The 23,213-nt window shown below is 43.8% G+C and overlaps 1 protein-coding gene across 1 annotated transcript; it reads left to right on the top strand.

The window, feature by feature from the left end:
- The first annotated feature begins 1,140 nt into the window (after positions 1-1,140).
- Positions 1,141-2,603, top strand: LOC146200536 (uncharacterized). Its single transcript, XM_084592392.1, has one exon. It carries the CDS (start codon positions 1,141-1,143, stop codon positions 2,347-2,349), a length of 1,209 nt encoding a protein of 402 aa, XP_084448518.1. The 3' UTR covers positions 2,350-2,603.
- The last annotated feature ends 20,610 nt before the right edge of the window (positions 2,604-23,213 follow it).

Raw genomic sequence — 23,213 nt, 5'->3', positions numbered from 1 at the left:
TCTCTGGGATTTCCCCTGTTTCCCAGAATTTATGCATGAAATTAGTTAGCTCAACTACCGAGTCGTTATCCAAGTTCCTTAGCATCTTGTTTGTTATCCCATCCGGCCCTGGGGCCGATTTTGTCTTTAGTCTACGGATTTCTGCTACCACTTCAGCTACCGTTATGGGTACATCTAGTCGCTGGTTTGGGTGTCCCTTGTAGATTTCTAATTTATCTTTCCTTACTTCTGTGATGTATTTGTCTTTAAGCTCTTTAAGGAAGTCATCATCGCTGCCTCCATGATGGTGCCTAGCCTTTATCAACTTAATGGAAGTTTGCGTTTTAGTTTTCTCTGGGGCTAGCAGGTGTCGCATTATACTCCATGTATTAGCCATGCCCATTTCGTTTTGCATTTGATTGCACCTGTCTTCCCAGTTTTGTTTGCATAGGTTTTGTGCGTGATCTTTATTTCTTTGTTAAGCTTCGCTATTCTTCTTCTAAGACACCTGTTCCATTTTTGTTTCTTAAGTCTTTTTTTCGAGACTCTGCTTGGCTTCCCACATGTGCAATAGCCGGCTGTCTACCACATCTGGAGCATCCTCCCCCTGAAAAATTTTGGTGTGCTTTTAGACATCTAGTTTAAGCCTGTTCCCCGCAGGGGGCACCTGTTAAAGCAGGTGTTTGTGTGGTTTGTGCGACACCACGGACCCCAGCACCCACGCTTAGCCGTGCGTGGCATTGCCGTGTCTGGGGAAAAGGGGATCCTGGTGGTTGAGCCGATGCCGAGTGTTTGGACCCTTAAGGCCCCTCGGCGGAGGCAACACACCACTTTGGCCCACGCTTCCCACAGACGGCACCTCCGGGCTGACCCACCCGGGGGAAATCGGCAGTCGCCTTTTCCTGTCCTCCCCCTTATCTTTCACTTTCCTATCTCTTTTCTTGGCACTGTCCTGTCTCCTCCTCCTTTCTTGTTTTTTTCTTTTTTCCTGGCGGCGAGGGTTAACCTTGTGTGGAGTAGCTACCCTGAGTCACCCATATTCGGTTATAGTAGAGGTGTACAGCTGGCGTCGGCAGGGCTTGTTGCAAGTTTCCTGTCTCGCCCCCTTGTTGGGCTCCGTGGTGGGTGGCTGGCACAACTACCGAAAAAGCAAACCCTTTCATGGACTCTTTATCTGCAACACATGATCGCCCTCCAAACAAAAGAGGGCGGACCGATGTAACAGGCCAGTTCGTGCAAAAACAAAAAGAAACCTTTCCGAAATACCACATTGTTCATAGTGAACAGTCAGAAATCCCAGCTAGAAAAATCTCTCCATTTACGGTATCAAAATGTCTCACAGGAAGCCTAGGCCCCGGTTACAAGGTAACCAAACTAACAAATGGTGACCTCTTGCTTGAAGTCAGGACCAAACATCAGTTCTCTAATCTGAAAAATATTGTGGCACTTGGGGACATACCCATCTCCATCACACCCCACCGATCTCTCAATACTGTCCGAGGAGTTATATCAGAAAGTGACTTTTTGTCCCTGACTGAGGAAGAAATGGCAGAAGGACTTGCTGACCAAAATGTCATAGGTGTCTACAGAATCAAGATCCGAAAGGATGACAAGGAAATCCCCACCAAACATCTTGTTTTGACTTTCAACAGCAGCACGCTCCCAGAATCAATTGAAGTGGGATACATAAAAGTAAATGTCAGGCCATATATACCAAATCCAAGAAGATGTTTCAAATGTCAGAGGTATGGTCATGGATCACAGAGCTGCCGCGGCCGTACCACATGTGCCAAATGTGCATCAAACGAACATAATGCAGACAACTGTGCTGCAGCACCGCACTGTGCAAACTGTGACGGGGAGCACCCCGCTTACTCAAGAGCTTGTCCAACTTGGAAAGATGAAAAGCAAATCATTACCATCAAAACAACTGAGAATATAACTTACAAAGAAGCACGAACCAAATACTTCCAGACAAAACGCACAGCATTCCAGTTCACAGCAAAGCCAAATCTCGCCGAAGTGGTGCGACGGGGCGAGGCACCACACCGGCCTTCAACACCTGCCCAGGCCACACAAAGTGAGCTTGAGGTAGGGCCTTCTGCGCCCCTGGTGGAAGTGGTTAGTACCACTCCACCCCAAAAACAGGCCACCCGTTCCTCAGGGGCGGTGGCCCACAAGACCTCTGCCCTTGAGGCGGGGTCTAAAAACAATGAACACGCGCCTCCGGCACAACTGTCCGCCTCCTCTGAAGAGGTGATGGACACATCCAGCCAAGATGGCCATGTGCCTTCGTCGTCACACAGACGGCGAAGCTCCTTGGAACGATCCAAGAAAGACAGGGCCCGCATCACGGGCCCTGAAAAATAATAACTCTACTTCTAAACTCACAAAAGAATAAGATGGTGTTCCTAGTGCAATGGAACTGCAGGGGACTTTTAACCAACATAAACGACATAAAAGATATCCTAACCACACTCTCACCTGTTGCGCTTTGCTTGCAAGAAACAAATCTAGGTCCCAAGCACACAAAAATACTAAAGAAATATCAAGTCTTCCGCCGAGACCGACAACAAGCCAGCAGACTTTCCGGTGGAGTGGCCATTATAGTGCAAAATGGTATTGCAGCCCGAAAACACCAATTAAACACCAGATTAGAAGCTGTGGCAGCCACATTACTTACATATAAAACCATTACTATGTGTTGCGTGTATATTCAACCTCACCTAAAAATAACTCTCCATGATTTAGAACATCTTTTTAGCCAGCTTCCAGAGCCATACGTGGTAGTAGGCGATTTTAATGGGCACTCACCCATGTGGGGTAGTGAGAAAACTGACGCGCGAGGCCAAGTTATAGAGAACCTTATTCTTTGCAGTAACACATGTTTGTTAAACTCCGGAAAACCTACTTTCTGTTTTCCAAACACAGGAAAGATGAGCGTTTTAGATTTGTCCTTTTGCTCGCCCTCTATTTTTAACGATTTTAAATGGAATGTTTTAAATAATCCATATGGGAGTGATCACCTACCTGCACTAATCAGTTTATCATCTTCATCTTCAACATCTGTCATACCAACCAAACCACGACGTTGGAAACTCCATTTAGCAGACTGGGATTTTTTTAGAACAGAAGCAGACTTGGAAACAATTTTTTCAGAGGAGCATAGCGTAGATAAAATGAATAAACTCATCACAGATTGCATTATAAATGCCGCGCGCCTTGCCATTCCACAAACCTCAGCAATGGTACAACAAAACAGCAAAATCTGGTGGACACGGGAATGTAGGGAGGCAAAAAAACAACAAAATAAAGCCTGGGGTAAGTTTCGAAGATACCCAACGTATGAAAATTTGACAGCTTATAAAAAAGTTAAAGCTAAAGCTCGTTATATTCGTCGCAACGCCGAAAAACAATCATGGCAGAAATTCGTGACATCTATAAACAGCTCAACACCATCTAAAAGAATGTGGGAACAAGTCCACAAACTAGATGGCAGCTTCTCCTCATATACAATTCCGATTCTCACAGCACCTGGTATGCAAACGAGCATCGAAGAGCAGGCAAATATATTAGGGGAACATTTTCATAAGGTTTCAAATTCTACACACTACACAGAAACATTCCTAAAATATAAGAGCACAGCTGAAAAACAAAAGCTTCCAACAAGTGGCAGCACAAACAAACCATACAATAGTTTAATTACACTGCAAGAATTAAAGAAAGTCCTAGCTAGAGGTAAACAAACTGCACCAGGTCCTGATCAAGTTCATTACGAGATGCTTGCTCATCTATCCGAAGCCTCTGTAGAGGCACTTCTGAAATTTTTTAACAAAATTTGGGTTCTAGGGAAATTGCCGGAAGCTTGGAAAAGGGCCATTATTGTACCATTCTTAAAACCAGGAAAACTGCCAACTTCTCCTAACAGTTATAGACCTATTGCTCTCACCAGTTGTCTAGCGAAATCTTTTGAAACTATTTTAAATACTAGATTAACCTTTGTTTTAGAATCTCATGAACTTATTGATATTCATCAGTGCGGTTTTAAGAAAGGGTGCTCAACAACTGACCACATAGTACGCCTTGAAAACACTGTCCGAGAGGCTTTTATACATAAACAGCATTGCCTCGCAGTTTTCTTCGATCTAGAGAAAGCCTATGATACAACGTGGAGGTACGGGATCCTGCGGGATTTAGCAGATCTAGGCATCCAAGGCCGAATGCTAAATATTTTAAATAACTTTCTCTCACACCGTTTTTTCCAAGTCCGTCTCAGCGCCACCCTGTCTAGAAGCTTTGTTCAGGAAAACGGGGTGCCACAAGGGTGCATTCTAAGCACAACCCTGTTCGTTGTAAAAATGAATTCCATTTGCAGAGAAATCCCAAATTCTGTTATGTTTTCGCTCTATGTAGATGACCTTCAGATAGCCTGCACATCCTCAAACATACAAACATGTGAGCGGCAAATACAAATAACAATTAATAAACTAGCGAAATGGGCCGACAAAAATGGATTTCAGTTTTCCCCTCAGAAGACGGTGGCAGTTATGTTTTCGCTCAAGCGAGGCATTCAGAACAGCCCTGTCCTCCACTTAAATAAAAAAGAATTACCGGTGAAAACTGAACACAAATTTCTAGGCATTACGTTCGACAAAAAACTTACGTTTCTACCACACATAAATATACTGAAAAAGAAAGCTTCCAAATCTCTTAACATACTGAAAGTTCTTTCGCGGAAACGTTGGGGATCCGACAGGGCATGTCTTTTACATATATACCGCTCTGTTATACGCTCACGCTTAGACTATGGGAGCATAGTATATGGTTCAGCTAGACCTTCATACCTTAAAAAATTAGACCCGGTACATAACTTAGGCATTCGCCTTGCGTGCGGAGCGTACAGAACATCCCCAATAAATAGTCTTTATGTGGAAACGAACGAGCCTTCACTGAAAGACAGACGAAATGCACTCACATGCGCTTACGTTCTCAAAATAAGGACACGAAAAAAACACATCTGTTACCCGATTGTCACAACTTGCCCCTCCCGAACAATATTCACAAATAAGCCTCAGACAACAAGACCATTGATTATGCGATTTGAAGATATTTGCCGTGAGCTCCATATTCTGGACACCTTGCCTGATGTCGCTCAAGAAAATAGGCCCCTGGCCCCATGGTACAACTTTCCAACAGTCTGTGACCTCACACTTACACAGTTCAAAAAGAGCGAAACTCCTACAGAACATATATTACAAGAATATCACGCACTAAAAGAGAAATACAGCAAATGCACAGAGTTTTACACAGACGGATCAAAAACTGCCTCCTATGTGGGCTGCGCTGTAGTGGATCGGAACTCCGAAAAAATTATTCGACTTCCTCAATGTGCATCAATATTTGCAGCCGAGTGTTATGCTGTCCTGGTAGCTGTAGCAAAAATTGTGTACGAGGGCATCGAGAACAGTGTTATCTATACAGATTCACTGAGTGTGCTCACAGCTCTAAACTCCAGAAATGCAGTCATGCCATTACTCGGTAACATAATACACGATGTAATAAAGATCTCAACCCAAGGACATAACATAATATTCTGTTGGGTTCCAAGCCACATGGGCATTGAAGGAAATGAGAGAGCAGACGTGTGTGCTGCTCAAGCAGGCAGGAAAGAAATAGAGAAAGTAAACATACCTTATAGGGATTGCATAAAGTTAATTAAACGAAAACAAAAGGATATATGGCAGTCTATATGGAATAACCAAGAAAGTAATAAATTGCACCTCGTAAAGCCCAAAATAGAAGAATGGGAAACAAGCACTCATCAAGAACGCTTCATGGAGGTTACAGTATGCCGTCTGCGTATCGGGCACACACATCTCACACATAACTTTTTACTAATGAAACAAGATAAGCCTACGTGTGGAGAATGCGGAGAAGTGCTCACCGTCAACCACATCCTGATTACATGCCCGAAACTAGAGACACTACGGAGAAAGCATTTCACTATTTTTTATGATCGTGCCATCCCTTTCCATCCCAAATTACTTTTAGGAGAAAGAGCAATAATAAACTTAACATGTGTTCTTAGTTTTTTAAAAGAAGCAGACGTTCTGAATAAACTGTAAACTTTAACGAACCTTTTTCCCCTTTTTAAATAAGCACAGATTTTAACCTTGCTCTTGGCGCATGATAGCCTGAGTTGCTTATGCGCCAAAAAACCCCAATACAATACAATACAATTTAAGCCTGTTACACCACTCCTCGATATTGTTTATGGGTGGAATTTCCTCGGCGGTTCTCCAGTCTCTTAACTTGTCCCACTCAGTGATTTTGCTTTTCATGATTTTTCGCGCTTCAGCCCTCCTTCTATATTAATTACTATGATATATTGGTCGCTGCCTAGGTTTAATTCCAAGTTGTACCACTCTAGACCTTCTATGTTCTTTGAAAGTGTGAAGTCCGGAGACGTGTCCTTGCTGAAACTATTTCCTATCCTCGTCGGGCTGTCTGGGTTGTTATTCAATGTGAAGCCTTGCTCCTGAATATCTTCCCATAGTTGACTGCCTTTGGAGCATTGTCTACTTTAACCCCATGCTTGATGTTGTGCATTGAAGTCACCTACTATGAGTAGCTGTTGCCTTCCGCATATATTTTTAGCCTCTTTTATTAATGCACGAAATCTGATCTTTTTCTGCTTTGGCGAGCTGTAGATGTTGAGTAAGAAAATATTAGGCTCTGTGATGCTCCCGGCTAATACCTACACGAACACGTGTTCTATGTCCCTAGATCCTATGTCGTGCTCCAGAGCTGCCACATTTCTTTTTACTAACGTCGTCACCCTCGTTCTGTCTCCTTTGTTACTATCGAAAGCTTGGTATCCTGCCAATTTCGCAGGACCCCCTGTTTCCTGCAGCGTTATTGCGAGAGGTTGGTTTTCTAATTGTTTAAGATGCTGCTGTAGCACTGGCCTCTTTCTCCTAAAACATCTCTAATTCCATTGCCAGATTTGATTGCTAATATTCCTCGTTCTGTCCATCTTGAAGCTGAAGTATCGCTTCCTCTGCTTTTCGCTGCCACCCTTTGTTGGCTGCCAACTCCACCTGTATTAGGCTAATATTCTCTGCCTGTTCTTGCATCGCTTCATTTATCTTGTGAATCTGTGCATTTATTTGTGCATTCATTTGTTTCATAAAATCTGTGAAGTTTTTCATCACACTCTCTAGCTTCGTGAAGCCATTTTCCAATCTTGTTACCCTAGTTTCCAGGTCTTGCGAAGACCCCGTGTCATTGCTTTTGCGTTTTGCCGGCAGCGGTTGTATAGGTCTCATATCATTGTCACTATTAGCTCTCGCCTCGTATTCCTGCTACTGTTCCTGCTACAGCTGTGGGTTGCTGCGTCTGTGCTTGTGCCTGCATTGGATTTATCTTTTGCATTTCCTCGATTTGCCTCATTAACCTATCCTGACTATTCCCCTTACCTGGTTGCGACCCTTCTGCGAAGGTGATGCTCTTCTCTCCCGGCGCCTTGTATCTTCTCCATGGGTTGCTGGTTTGCTTGCGGTTGGCTCCGTCCTCGGTCTTTTCTTTGGTTTGTTGTCGGCGACTGGAGCTGCTTCTTCCCCTCGGTTGACTCTTGTCTCTTGACTTGCTTCTCCCTCTGGCTTGATCTCCTCCCTTTGCGGTTCCCCTCGAGTTGTGTCTTCTACTTCCCTCCCCGAGTCTTGGGAAAGAATCCTCTCATAATCTGTACTTTGATCCGTTTTTGTGGATCAGCTCTTAGCTCCATTCTTGTTCTTGCCTTCTTCGTTCTTTCATCTCCATGATTTTCTCCCAGCGCCGCTTCTTGAAGATATATGGCGTACGGTAGATGGCATTGCATTGGCTGTCTGCTAGGAAGTGTCCCTTGCCGCACATCTGGCATACTGGTTCGCACCTGTGGTCATCTGGTGGGTTTTCCTTTCCGCATCCCCTACATTTGATGTTCTTCGGATCCGAGCATACGTCCGCTCTGTGTCCCATTCTTCCGCATGCATAACATACCTCGTACTTTTTCTTGTACAGCCAGCATTTTACTGGAACTCCCCCGAAAATGATCCATCTTGAAACCTCTTCTTGGGCGAACATTATCATCACAACCATAGATTATTTCCCTAGTCTTTTGACTTCGTAGATTTCCAGATTATCTTCTCTCTTCCGTCTTATCATCATATCTTCTTCCGTGTAGAATAACGGGACGTCGTATATGACTGCCATGCCGCATATCTCCGGTGTTGCGGGATACGCCGTAACCTCCGTGTCCTCCCCGTTGACCTTCAGTTTTTTCAGGCTGAAATATTTCAATCTTTGGCTTTCGCTTGTCGTTGCTATAAAAATAGTCTGTTGCTTCAGGTTTGGCGAGACAAGTCTTTGTCTCCTTCTTCTTTCGGATTTTTACCTGCCGCCAGCTTGACTATGTCACCCAACGCCAGCGTTCCGTGCGTCATGAGCTTCGCTAGGTCTCCACGCGGCCTTATAATGATCTTTTCCGTTCCTATTGGAACTCGAACGTACTGTTTTTCCACCGAGTTCACGGCCATTTTTATTCCCTTCTGCTTGGTTCGCACTTTCTTTTTTTCTTCTTTTCGACGCGCTTCCTCCAAGCGCATGTTACGAGCCTTATAGTTGACGAACCACTGATTTGGCACCTCGAGTGCAATATGTCTGTTCTGCATACAGGCAAGACATCATCGCACAAGCAACACCCAGGTTATGTACCGTCACCGTTCCCCTACAACAAGAGAAAGAAACTGCTTTGGAACGTCTCAGAAGAGCAGAAGTAAGAGCTGCTGCTCGAGCAGCTGCCCGAACTTAAAATGGCACCAAAACCTCCGGCAATGCTACTGGTCGATGTATTGCTGTGCCTGCTGATCGCACTACAACGGGACATGAAAAAACCGACGCCATTCTTGCTGAAACTGAAGTCCTTGTTGAAATTGTGCTTGGAACTTCATACAGCACTACAATTGCAACTTTTGGGGATCTACATCCAAGGAGCACGAACACAGACAGATGTGTTAACAGCGCTTTTCCTCAGAACTAGAAATTTCTGTCTGCAATATAAGCACACCTATTTTGCAAGCAGTTATCGGACACATTACAGCAAGCATTGTTTGCAGGTGATAAGAATACGTTCTTTTAATGATACTCGGCTTGCCATAGAGCTTAACGCTTAACTGCAGTGTAAGGTAAGGAAACATGTCTGCTTGTATTGATGTAACGATCGCACCACATCTTTGTGTTATTTTTTGGAAACGTATTTAACAATATGTCATGTCTGAGTGTTCCTATCCTGCGCAGATATAGCCACATGAATGCAAAGCAGAAAGAAACCTAAATCACGTATGTTCAAGCTGAATGGTAGGGCTATCGTTATGTGCATAGCATAAATTTAGTACACAAATGTGCACCATGATGAGGACATAACAGCCCACTATATTTAATACTCCACGTGCCTTTAGATCACAAGCATGCTATGCTATGATGAGGGGGGTGGGGTTAAAAGTTACAGGAGGAAACACGAACAGACGGTGCTGATAAAATGTTCATGCTTCCTTTTATGCATCCAGTTTCTTCAATTATAGAGGCGCGTTTTCTTGTTCGTGACTGTGTTCGCTCATTGCACCCATTTTGTATGCGGCACTGAAAAAGGAGAGGAAAGAAGTGAACATTTCCAGTTTTTAGTATCTTGGTTAGCTTACTTCGCAGAGGTGGTGAATCCAATTGGAGTTAGCATGTGATGATATTGTTACGATACGGCAAGCCGATGAAAACAGAACAGAGGACAGAGAGATGGCCGATGACAGTGAGATGACGTTTAATGAAAATGTTGCCGGGCCTAGCGCGAGCGCTCCTGTCCGCGCCACTACCTGCTTCTTCTTCCTTGATGTCGTCCGTAACATGACCCGGGGCCACCGAGCGATCGTCCCGATCGTGGACGAGGAAATGCACGATGTTGATGATTCTATGGCATGATGATGGGCGTGTCTAGATGCTTGAAAAAGAAGAGGAAGAAGAAAAATTAGAATGGCTTGCCGGCACGATGCTTCGCGATGAACCTTGGCAGGACACTATCGGGCCACACGTTGGCACGACTCGATGGCGGAGGCCAAGGCACGCACCGCATGGCATAGCATAGGCAGGGGAGAATGTCTTGAAGTGTAGCGGTGTCTTGGGTCGTAGGGTCCTTGGTCGGCACATCAGGTCAGTGAGGTCACATTAGGTCATTCATGTCTCTCCTTGTGTCTTGTGGTCATGTGTGGCGTCTCGGGTCAGTCTCTCCTTCGTCGTGTCTTGTGGTCGGGGCGGAGGAACGGCAAGGTCTTGCTGGGTCAGGCAGGCTGGGGAACAGCCATGCAGTGCCTCCTAACCTTTCGCCGACGGCGCAAGAAGTCGCAGGGCGCTGATGCTCCAGACCAGGATGGGGGGGGGGGGGGGGGGTGATGATGAAGTACCAGCACCTCCAACCAAATGTTACGATACGGCAAGCCGATGAAAACAGAACAGAGGATAGAGAGATGGCCGATGACAGTGAGATGACGTTTAATGAAAATGTTGCCGGGCCTAGCGCGAGCGCTCCTGTCTGCGCCACTGCCCGCTTCTTCTTCCTTGATGTCGTCCGTAACAATATTAAATGTGGTAGATTTCAATGCACTGCTAGGAATGACAGATATATTTGTAGCACTGTTCCAAGGGCTGTTTCGTTGAAATTGCACAGTCGCTCCCATCTCAACAAAAAGTAAGGCACTGCCGACATTACTTTTCTGCTGCTGAATTCAATGAATGGTAAAAAAGTGCAGAACTGTTTTTGGATAAATGAATGCTGGTAGGTTTCTTGCGAGAGGAGAGCATGTTGCCGGGCTAGTTGGTGATCCATTAAGTAAACAACTTAGCCCCAAAAAAACAAAGGACAACGAAGAACACATAAGACGTTTGACGAGCGCTAACTCGTCAGCCGGTTGAATAATGTGGATATAAAGGGCTTGCCACTCACCGCTAAAGACAGAGCGGCTGGAATAGCCTTGCAAATCGCACAAACCACCAGCATTCCTCGCGACCTTGCAGACATTGACATCGCACACAGCGTTAAAACCAGAAACAACAAAGACATTAATCTCGTTGTAAGATTCACGACCCGTACGAAAAGGAACCAGTTTCTTGAGGCAGCAAAGAAAGCAACCCTGTCAACCACTGATATTGGTTTCACTGGCCCTGCTCAACGAATTTACGTCAATGAACATTTGACACCAGACAACAAACGCCTTCTTGGTGCCACTATTGCAAGGAAAGGGGAAGTGTCTTGGAAGTTCGTGTGGACAAAAAACGGTAGCATACTCGCGCGAAAAACAGGCTTCTGGTATCGTTCGGATTAACAGTCATGGCGATTTGCTAAAAATGACGTAAGGCGACGTCATTACTCATCACACTGATGTTCTTGCTTTTTTGCCTCTGGAAAATGTATCGAGCACTGCACCTCTTTTCACACCTTCACAATTTAATAAACATGTTAGCCTAGATGACAATAACTAACTCATGTTAATACATTTCAATATGCAATCTGCCATGAACAAAGCTGACCAATTGACACAATTTTTGGCAGGCTTAAGGATATCATTGATATCATCTGTTTAACCGAAACATGGTATCGTCATGACACCGATGTTCTGCGAATGCCGGGGTATAACTCTTTTTATGTTAACCGTGCTACCAAACGTGGGGGAGGCGTTGCGCTGCTAGCGAAAAACACGTACGCCTGTGAACTGTTATCTGATCACTGCTTCTGTAATGGTGATATCGAAATGCTCACTGTGAAGTCCGCCCGCCAAACGTTTTCTGTTCTTTACCGGCCTCCCCAGGGAAACTTAGCCACGTTTTTTTGACCGCTTTGAGCGCGAATTATTCTTTTTTAACACAGAAACCTTTATTTCCTGTATAGCGGGAGACTTCAACATAGATATTACCAGAGTAAGTCCTGCACAGCAAAAGCTTTCTGCGCTTCTCGGAGCGACTGGATTCCACAACGCTATCAGTAGTCCCACACGCATCACTGCTACCTGTTCTTCGGCGCTAGACCTTATAGTAACAAACAGTCCCAGTACACTCTTTTCGGGCCGGATCGCAATAGATATCAGTGATCATTTACCTGTTTTCTTGCGCCTAGACAAACAAATCCGTACGAAGGCAAACGCACAGGCTCGACGGCAACTTATTTCTCAAGAAAGGCTTGAGCAATTTAGGAGACGCATTGCTTTAGTGAACTGGGATCCCGTATACCGAGCAAATACAGCCGAGGGCGCTTACCGCAAATTTCTGCAAATTTTTCTCTTATTGTACAATGACTGCTTCCCTGTAGTTGACATAACGCCATGCAAAAATTCTCGTAAGCCGTGGATGAACCGTCGCCTCACGCGACTCGTGAAAAAGAAACACAAGATGTTTGCACAGTTCATTAAAACGAGAGATGCGGACGTACTAGCGAGATTTAAATCATTGCGCAATCAGCTGAATAAAGAAATTAGGATAGCTAGAGCCGCTTACTATAACAACTAGTTTGATATCCAGCTTTCTAGAAATCCCAAAGAAAAATGGAGGCGCTTAAACTTAGTTTTAAATAGAAACACACACAGCAGGAACATAACGAGCTTAATAATCGATGGTAAAGAGACCTCAGGTTCATGCCTTGCAAATGCATTTAATAAATTCTTTTCCGAAGTAGGTTATAGCCAATTCAATGCCGGAATCGCGAATTTCTTGAGTGACAAGATAGAGGCATCTCTCTTCTTAAGACCAACGGACGAAAGTGAAGTTTTTGCAATATGCCGAAAATGAAAAGACACCTGCAGTCTTGATGCACATAATATACAGAGCCGACCAGTTAAATACATTCTTGACATAATTACGCCATGCCTAACCTATATATACAACACCGCACTTATTACAGCTCATTTCCCTACTGACATGCAGCTAGCCAGGGTAGCCGTGATATATAAAAAAGGCGATGCGAACAAGTTGGGAAACTATAGGCCAGTGTCTGTACTTCCGTTCTTTTCTAAGGGTTTAGAACAACTGATTCGCATTCGTTTGCAACATTTTCTGCAGAAACATTCCGTAATAACAGACTGTCAGTATGGCTTTACACAAAATATGTCCACGGAGCATGCGCTACTCGTCCAAAAAGAATACATTTTAAATAATTTTGAGTCACAGCTTCTAACTCTCGGTGTTTTCGTTGATTTCAGTAAAGCCTTCGATTGCCTAAATCACGATATTCTTTTTGCAAAACTAGAGAACTATGGCATACGCGGACATGCTCTCAGCCTAATCAAATCTTATCTAAATTCACGGTCTCAGTGTGTGGTGATTAATCATTCCTCTTCACAGCTTCTAGGAATTTCGAATGGCGTCCCTCAAGGCAGCATTTTAGGGCCACTCCTGTTTAATATATATATAAATGACATCCCTAATATCAGTAACCACGCAAAATACATTATATATGCAGATGACACCAGCCTATTTTTTTCTTCCAAAGACGTACAAAGCTTAGCAGACACCGCAAATCGCACGCTCTTATCGCTTGCCACATGGTCATCAGCCAACTCATTAAAGATAAACAAAGAAAAAACTAAAGCAGTACTCTTCCTTCCTAAAGGAAAACAAGTACTTTACCGCCCCTCGTTATACCTCAATGGCAGTGAAATCGAGTACGTGGACACATTCAAATCATTAGGTGTAACGTTTAGCAGTACGATGACATGGGATGCCCATGTTAATATTGTGTTAACGCTTTCTAGAATTGTCGGAATTACTTCACGTAACAGGCATATTCTACCTATCAAAACTAAAATTACTTTATATTATGCATTTTTTTATTCGCACCTTAGCTATTGCCTTCTTGTCTGGGGCCATACAACGGTATCCAATGTCATTAAACTGCAAACATTACAAAAGAAAATGCTTCGCGCAATTGTCAACGGGACGTATGATTCGCCTACTAAACACATTTACCTACATTATAATATTGTACCTTTCAACAAATTATTTGACTACAGATTTACATGTCTCTATAAATCAACGATAAAAAAGGGTGATTCATTTTTTTCTGAAATTGTTCCTATTACATGTCGCCACTCATCATACGACATCAGACTGCAGAGTAGGTTTGCATTACCAAAGTGCAGAACTAACTATGGGTTTTGTGTGTTGAGATTTATTGTACCAAAGTTCCTAAATACCCCTTTGAGTGACCAAGTGAATATTATGTCTTTTTCTTCCATTCGTAAAAGCTTTATTCAGCAATCTATGCTACAGTGATGTCAATTGTGTTTGAACTTACTGTGCCACTCTGTGTTATAGCCTCACGGTCTTCTGCGTCTATTATTGCTGCCAGTTATGAGATATGTTCTGTCAAACTTGTTCTGTAGATGCATTTGTATTCATTTTTTTTAACCAGTGGTTGTTCTTGCCTTGTGCCTACTGCTGACTTGTAGGGGTGGTGAGGCCCGTCAATCGGTGCATAATTCACTGCTTTTTTCTCACCATCCCCAGTTTGTATGTACAAACTGAAATAAAGATTGATTGATTGAACTACCAACTCTTTATTCAAGCCGAAGAACACAGCTTATATATGAAAAAATCGAGCATGCGCAGAAGGGGGCAGATAAACCAGTAGCAGTCAGCACAAAAAACATGTCTAGAAAGGCACATTCCGCCGAGTACATGTGTACAGACGTATCGCTAACACAACGATCGGATAGCTTATCTATATGATATGCCTCTAATAGAAGGGAGCATGCTCGAAACATTGACATTAAAGATGAAAGCGCCAACCTTGTGCGGCACATTGCTTCTTGTAAGTGTACGGCAGGATTTGGAAAGGCCACGATTCTGGGCAAAAGTGGGAATCATAAGGCAAGACTTCTATTAGAGGCATATCATTTAGATAAGCTATCCGATCGTTGTGTTAGCGATACATCTGTACACATGTACTCGGCGGAATGTGCCTTCCTAGACATATTTTTGTGTTGACTGCTACTGTTTTATCTGCCCCCTTCTGCGCATGCTCGATTTTTTCATATATAAGCTGTGTTCTTCGTCTTGAATAAAGAGTTGGTAGTTAGCGCTCGTCAAACGTCTTATGCGTTCTTCTTTGTCCTTTGTGTTTTTTTGCGCTAAATTTTTTACTTAATGGATCACCAACTAGCCCGGCAACATGCTCTCCCCAACTGCATTTCTAGTACAGCGGGCCCATCTTTTTGTGTGTCTCCGCCTTCTACTTCCTTCATCGATCTTCTTGTGGTGCAAATTGTCAACGCAACATGACAGTCTCGGAAGTTAGCCTTCTGCCTCAGGAAAGGGGTGACTCCTGACAGTGTTAGTGCTCTTGTTCGACCCGTCAAACCTTCATGGGGCCATGTGAAGCGTTTCGTCAAGATTTTACGCTCAGAGTTGTGGCGCCAGATCCGGCTCTTTCATGACTGGTTGAGAGTTCTATGTCTAAGTGTGTATCCCGGATGGGTAGCCAATAAGAAGGTAACTGATTCTAAGCTTTTGGCGTCACGCCTTATTGAGCAGCTTTGGAAAGTCGACCTTGCACATCTTCGTTCCCTGTCTGCCTTGATTACGACTGAGAAGAAAGACAGTGTCATTTTCGCCGGTGGAGCTTCAGCCCCTGCAAGGATCTTGCGTGCCTTGGAAAAAGGCCCGAAGTTTGGAATTCAGCCTAAGGTTGCCGCCCATGAACTCCTCGCCATCAACAGGAACATATCCTCAAAGGCTCCAGAAGAAGACCAGGAACGGTGCCTTCTGGAAGGAATGGACTGTTTGAAAAGGTGCGCTAAATATCCAATGTCCCGTTAGACGGGAGTGTTAGAGGTGAATTCAATAGTTAAATATTTTAAAAATTGTGGTTTAAGCCTACTACAGTCAGACAAAGAAGGCATGTTCGTTGTCATGCCTAATGGCTTGTATAATGAAAAAGCCCTCCAAGCAGTGCATAAAAATTTTGTTCGTGTTAAAAGCAGCCAAGTGAGGGTAAAAATGAAGTTCATATCTTTTTGTAAAAGCCTGCAGTTGCCCTCACTAGAAAAAGATATTGATGCTATATCGCGGGATTCTTTGGCCCTTTTTTTCTCGGCCAAAACACACAAACCGGAAATGCCTTTCAGGACCATTGTTAGCGAGAGGGGTTCTTGGCAGCACAACGTGAGCAGTTTCTTGTTGAACAAGCTTAAGCCCATTCCTGTGGATGATCCTTTTCTGATAAAAAAAAAATCGCAAAAAAGTTGAGTTTGTGCAGAACAATGATCGAATAGCTTTCCCCTTTTCTAGTGACATAGAAGATTTGTTTTACTCAGTGCCGCATGCCGAATTGTTAGTTTCTGTGAGAGACTGCATTGCGGGGGGGGGGGGGGGGGGAAGCTTCGGGGGCTCTGGCCTTCCAGAACTCAGCTGGGATTTCTCTTGATAATTTTTTAACATTACTAGAACGTTATTTACAGGTTACTTTTATCTCTCATGACAATAGGGTTTTTCTGCAGCGAAAAGGCATTTGTATCGGCTCTTGCGTGGCGCCCATTTTATGTGACCTATTTTTATCTTCAATTGATCGCCTACTTGCACAGACTGTTCAAGGGGGCCTGTTTTTAAAGTTTTTAGATATGTCGATGTCTTTTTCATTCTTTTAGAAAGGGGGACCTTTACATCCCCCGACCATGTTATTAATCTAGTTTTATCTTTAATCAACTCGGACAAGGGTTAGTGTTCACCTACGAACTTCCCGATAGTACTTTGCGTTTTTTACACCTTAAGCTGATGTTCTGCGATGACCATCTTTGCTGGATGTACTCCCCGCGATCCAGAAAAGATTTATTAACTTATGATTCGGCGCATTCAAAAGTGGTTAAAAGAGCCATAGACTCACTTTGCCTGGAGTCGGTGCTTCAAATGTCTTGCCCTCACAAAATGCAAGCTAGTCTGAATAATCAGGTTTGGAGGCTAGTAGCAGCGGGTTACCCAAACCCGGTCATATCAGCTGTAGCTGAGGCCATCCTGCAAAAAGAGAAGGGCACCCGAAGAAGAGCTGAACCCCTTTCTTCCAAGTCGGTTGCGGTGCCCTATGTACAGTTTGTCTCACAACCTTAGGAAAGTTGACGGCAGGCACAACGTGCCCCTGGTGTTTACAGCACTCAACAAGCTTTGTAAGCTTTGCCCACGCATCTGGGGATGCCGGCGGGGGTTGCAGCAAAAAACGCGTGTCGCCCTATGTGAACTGTGCCGTGGGAGTGGTTTACCGAATCCCCCTCTCTTGTGGTGCCTCATATGTTGGACAAACTAGCCGCTGTGTCAATGACCGGTTGAGGGAGCATGCTCGAAACGTTGAAATTAAAGATGAAAACGTCAACCTTGTGCGGCACATTGCTCCTTGTAAGTGTAGGGCAGGATTTGGGAAGACGAAGATTCTGGGCAAAAGTGGGAATTATAAGGCAAGACTTCTATTAGAGGCATATCAAATTAGATTATCTATCCGATCGTTGTGTTAGCGATACATCTGTACACATGTACTCGGCGGAATGTGCCTTTCTAGACATGTTTTTTGTGTTGACTGCTACTGTTTTATCTGCCCCCTTCTGCCCATGCTCTATTTTTTCATATATAAGCGGTGTTCTTCGGCTTGAATAAAGAGTTGGTAGTTAGCGCTCGTCAAACGTCTTATGTGTTCTACTCTGTCCTTTGTGTTTTTTTGCGCTAAATGTTTTACTTTCTTGCGAGACTTCGTGTATTTTTTACAACAGACGTAAGCATTTTTCGAACTAACAGCGAGTGATAGGCTGGACAGGATTAAATTTTATTGCATTCTACTGCAGTTTACGTTTTTACACAGGTGTTTTAGCACAAAGTGAGAAATCTGCATGAAACGGCTTTTCATTCCTACATGCATTTCTCAGCAACTGCATACTTGTTTTTCTTTTCCTTCGCAATGAAGACTAATTGTTCAGCAGTGATTGCACATTTTAATTTGCTCACATTTGCAGAGCCCGAACTGGCATGCACGAGACAAGCCACAGCAACAGACTTGATTGCTCAGGTGTCTGTGCTGTGCTATATTTGTGGTGAGACTCCCTGGAAGCTTTACTTCTGATGTGGCCTGACATGAATGTGTTCGGTCAGCATATTTTTATTTGTCATACCCACATATTTGCCAATGATGCTAGCATATGGTATATTATGTGACGGATAACTAAGAACTGTCGCTATCTGTACAAACACCCCTAAATAATTCCTTTCTGTGCAGGTTGTGGTAAAGTTAGCATAAAAATGCACAATAAACCTAACAGAGAAGTATTTACTGAGAGGTGCCCTGGTGCCATTTATTGCTGGCTGTTTCCTTCGTGGAAGGAATTGAAAGAATATGCAAAGAAGCAGTGCGAATATAAATTACTGCTAGAGCATGCTGTAAAACTGCCGCCACTGCACCATTCAAAAGTATGAATAATTCAATATCACAAAGTGTAATTAGCTATGGGGGATGCCATAGTGGAGGGCTCCGGTAGTGATGATTACCTGCAATTTTCTAATTTTGCAATGACTTATATTATGCATCGATTGCAACGGGGTCATCGTGACTGAGATAACACATAAAGCGGAGGGAACAGGTGATGCGAACACTATTCACCAAGCCACCTTATGTTTCAGCAATTACATATCAAATTTTTAGCTTATTGGAGCTAACATCTTAAAAGAGTGTGCATCAAATTATCCAGTGAAATTGATATGATCAGGTGCAGTATTTAGTGAACAAGACGTGCTATGAAGTCGGAATATTCAGCACAGTGAGCTCATGATGCTTATATTGTGCACTTTGCGTCTAAGCTAAGCAATAGAGCTTATATTGTTAACGTTATCCTGATTTTGTTTCTTCATGCCCTATTATTCATTTACTGAATGGTTGAAGACACCACTGCATCACCCCCGAAGCTGCATCACCTCCAGGGTCAAGTGAACATCGAGCTATGTTTGGCGATTCTGAAGCGTCCTCTCCTTTACGCACGCTTTCGCAGGACATGACATCGATCAGCTGCTAGACGACTGCCTTGACACTTATTGGCAATCGAATGGGATTGTACCGCACAAAGTGAACATTCAGTTTCACCGAAAGATGCCAATTCACGCTGTCTGTATGTACGTTGACTACAGAAGGGATGAGAGCTAAACCCCTAAAAGGTAAATAATTCGCTACTCTCGTAGACATAACCACTTTATGTTGTAGCATAGAACGCAACCCGAGACAAAATATTGTGGACGTCGTGAACGCCGAGTCAGATGTGGGACTTCGCAGCTTATTGGGGTTACGTCTCTTACGCCTTTGGTTGCTAAACTTCGGCTAGGCTTCGGCCCACGTCCTGTGTAGCTTACCACTATTGGCAGCTGTGATTTCTCTACGTACCTCTTAAAGGTGCAGGAACAGCAAACTTCTATGCTGTACTGTTGTGTTGTAAATAGTGCGTAGCGATTATGTAAGCATAGAAAAAGATGTTAGATGCCCAAAATAGCGTTACATAATTTATTATCGTATTATTAGTACACAGCCGTTTCGGTTTCGGTTCGTAGTTGTCAGATTTTTACTTGACGCCAAAAAAAAAACAGAAAATAACATTGAAATGTCACGTGGGGAAAAAACTCGTGCCTTTATCGAGTAGGCGCGTCGTCTGCTCTGTTTGCAGGGTGAAACCGCCAATATGCTCTCATGGCGGAGTCACAATGCAGAAACAATTGGGCTTGAAGGCAGCAGTGCCGGGAAAATGCTTACCTGTCCACTCTTTTGTGCAGTTTCTCGCCTGTCTGGCAGTACGGGCTCCGTGCTGTGCTGCCTCGCCTGATTGCAAAGCTTCTCCGCTGCCATATGGCTTCAGTCTGCAAGATTGGCACGTGCGCTCCATAGACTATATGGGCCTGGACTGCCCTATCACCCTGTGTGATAGCTTCGGCTCGTGCGACGGTGCGTTTTCCACCCCACCGCAAGCTTCCGACGGCCATAATCCTGCCTGTATCAACGCATCGCTGGACGAACCAGTCACCAACAGCGCCAGCACGGTGACGTCATCTGCCAAGGATAGAAAAGCAGTGTCCTCGTAACACTTCTTCAGTGGGCTTGAAGATGCTTACCTGTCCGCTCTTCTTTGTGCGGGTATGTTACCTGAAAGGTGCTTGCTGTATTAGATCAGACGATCGATTTTTACTGCTGCTCTTCTACATGTTTCAGTTTCTTTGTCGTCGCGTATGGTGCATTGTTTATATCGGCTTCTTTTGAGCGGGGACGTTGAACTCAACCCCGGTCCTCCAAAAAGGAATCCTGCTCATACGTCTAATAAATCCCAGAGCCCGGGTAATATGCCAACACGCGCTCAGGCACGTGCTCAGATAGGTGCTGCAGCTGATACTTCTGACAATGTTAGAATTGTTGTAATGCTTTCCGAATTACTAGAGGGTCAGATACAGTTGGCACGTGATATTGCTGACAAAATCTTTTTAGAAATCTGTAAATCGGTTCGAGATCTTGAATCTCGTGTGACAGCGCTTGAGTACTCACCAGTCGAGCAATGCGACCATCTACGTTCACAGATAGATTCTTTAAGTTATGCTGTGGTGCAGCTGTCTAAAAAGAATGACGACCTCGAAAGCCGATCTCGTCGAAATAACATCATCCTTTATGGCCTTCCTGAAGAACCAAATGAAGGTGTAGGGTGTTTATTGAGCAATGTTTCTAATCTGATTTCTGAGAAACTGAAGATTGAAGGCCAAAAAATTGAACGGTGGTATAGGATCGGTAGGCTATGCAATGTTGGATTATTCTTGGATTCTTAGAAAATAACGTAACTAAAAAATGCTTATCATTTCAAAAACTGACTATTATGTAACTGAAGACTACTCTTTTAAAGTTCCTGTTCTCTGTTAAAAATTTTGGGAGGCAACACAGTCATTTCGTTATAGCGGATTGTACTGTAATTTTAGTTTTCATCATGTTTTTATCGACAAAGTTCGTTATGTCTGGAACACTTCTTCAAAAATTGCTTGAAAAGGGCCGCAGCTACTCCCCTGGACACACTGGTTTGCCGTCTGCTGCCTCGTAGCCGCCACCATCACGGTCATCGCCGCCTGCTACTCCCTGACTGCCCAAACCCGCACATGAAAATTTACCTGTTTTAAACATTAACGCTAAAGGAATAACAAATAAATATGCTAATTTCCTGTCCACAACTGTTTCTTACTCTCCTCATGTGGTGGGCATAACGGAAACATGGCTGCATGAGGGCATCCATGATTCTGAATTTACACCACCTGATTACGCGGCGGTGCGAGCGGACAGGCAGCATGGAAAAGGGGGAGGGGTGGCGCTCCTCTTTTGCTCTGAACTCAAATTCACAGTACTGCCTGCCTCTTCAAAAGTAGAATCTATTTGGTGTAAACTGTTCCTTAACAAGCTATTTATTGTCATTCGTGTCATTTACCGTCCTCCTGGTTCTTCTGTCGAATTGTTGCACACCCTCAACAAGAGGAAGTTTCAGCACCGTAACACAACTAATTGAATTTTCACACGACCTTTTTTCTATCCTGGATATTGGAGCCCAGGTAGACGCTATATTTATAGACTTTTCAAAAGCTTTTGACACTGTACTACATTCTAATCTCCTTTGTAAATTGAACGCCATTTTAAAAAATCCTCGCTTGGCTAGTCTGATTGCTAATTTTATTTCGCATCGCTCACAGTTAGTTTCTTACGATTCGACTAATTCCTGTTCTGTCGATGATTATCCGGCTTTCCTCAAGGTTCGGTGCTGGGCCCTTTGTTATTCCTTATATACATTAATGACTTACCACGCCATGCCATGTCACGAATACGCCTATACGGGGACGACTGGGTTTTTATCAGGTACTTAATACACCCGATGTTTATTTGCAACTAAATGCCTCATTTACTAGTTTCTGTGCCTGGTCTAGTTCTTGGAAAATGAAAATAAATTTCACTAAATCTGTAGCAATGTCTTTCACTAATACAACGTCACCTTTGCAATTTAAGTATGCTTTAAACAACTCACCATTGCTCAGAACTTCTGAATACAAGTATATCGGTGTTATATTTACTGCTAAGGTGTCCTGGGGGGGGGGGGGGTTAAAGCATATTAATTTCGTTTGCTCTAAAGCACCAAACCGCTTGGGTATTTGAGAACAACATTGTCTAATACCCCAAAAGAAACTAAGCTACTAATGTACACATCATTAATTCGTCCGGTACTTGAATACGCATCTTCAGTCTGTACCCCTCATAACATTGTGAAACTGACACAATCGAGAGCATTAAAAAAAGCAATCAGATTCATATATCATCGATACGCCATTTCTCACCTACTTGTGCCTCGTCCACTTTGAAACTCTGCCCCTTGTCCCAGCACCGTCACGTAAATCCATTGAAGTTATTGCATTGCATGGTTATTTCAGTTTATCGAGTAGCACCAAATAGATGTGTACTTCACTCCAGACATTCCCCGACCAACCAGGAGTCATCATAGCCTAAATTTAAAGCTATACTTCGCCCGTACGGATAATTTCAAACACAGCTTTTTCCCCCGGACAATTGAACACTGGAGCTCAATTCCTGCCACAACGCAATCTCTTTCATTGTGCAAATTTTTAACAGCCATTGATGCCACGTGATTTTTTTTGCGCTGTTTATTCTGTGTTGCTTCATTGTCTTTTCATTTCACAGCGTCTGTACCATATCTTATGATAGAGTTTATGGAGACACATCCTTTACTACCACGCAGCTCCGCAGATCTCGCCAGCTCGTGCACAGGCGCGTAAAAGCGCGAGCTGTGCAAAGAGGTGGCCGCGATGCTCAACAACGAGGGCACGTCCGTTAAGGCTGCCGGTGGTTGGGAGTAATAGTGGCACGTGTCGCACTGAAAGAAGCGGGCGGAAGCGGCCGACTTCCAGCTTCCGGAAAATGAAGGAGCTCATCTTTCCCGCGGTTTCACCTTCCTGGTTAGACTCTGATCCTCTGTACACTCGAGCAGGGACAGGCTAGTAAGCTAAGCAGAGTGGAATACCCAACGGCAGATAGGACACTAAATAAGAATCAATTAAGCATTTGAATACGCTTACAAACAAGGATTTTTTTCCGAATCCAGCTACTCTTGGCCAGTGGT

The sequence above is a fragment of the Amblyomma maculatum genome, chromosome 2 (genome assembly GCF_055883805.1).
Source record: "Amblyomma maculatum isolate TAMU_Amacu chromosome 2, ASM5588380v1, whole genome shotgun sequence".
Classification (NCBI taxonomy): Eukaryota; Metazoa; Arthropoda; class Arachnida; order Ixodida; family Ixodidae; genus Amblyomma; species Amblyomma maculatum.
The sequence above is the reverse complement of the archived record's forward strand: the minus strand, read 5'-3'. Positions and strand labels throughout refer to the sequence as shown.

Excerpts from the sequence above, each read along its gene's own strand:
- LOC146200536 (XM_084592392.1), top strand. The coding sequence starts at position 1,141 with ATGGACTCTTTATCTGCAACACATGATCGCCCTCCAAACAAAAGAGGG.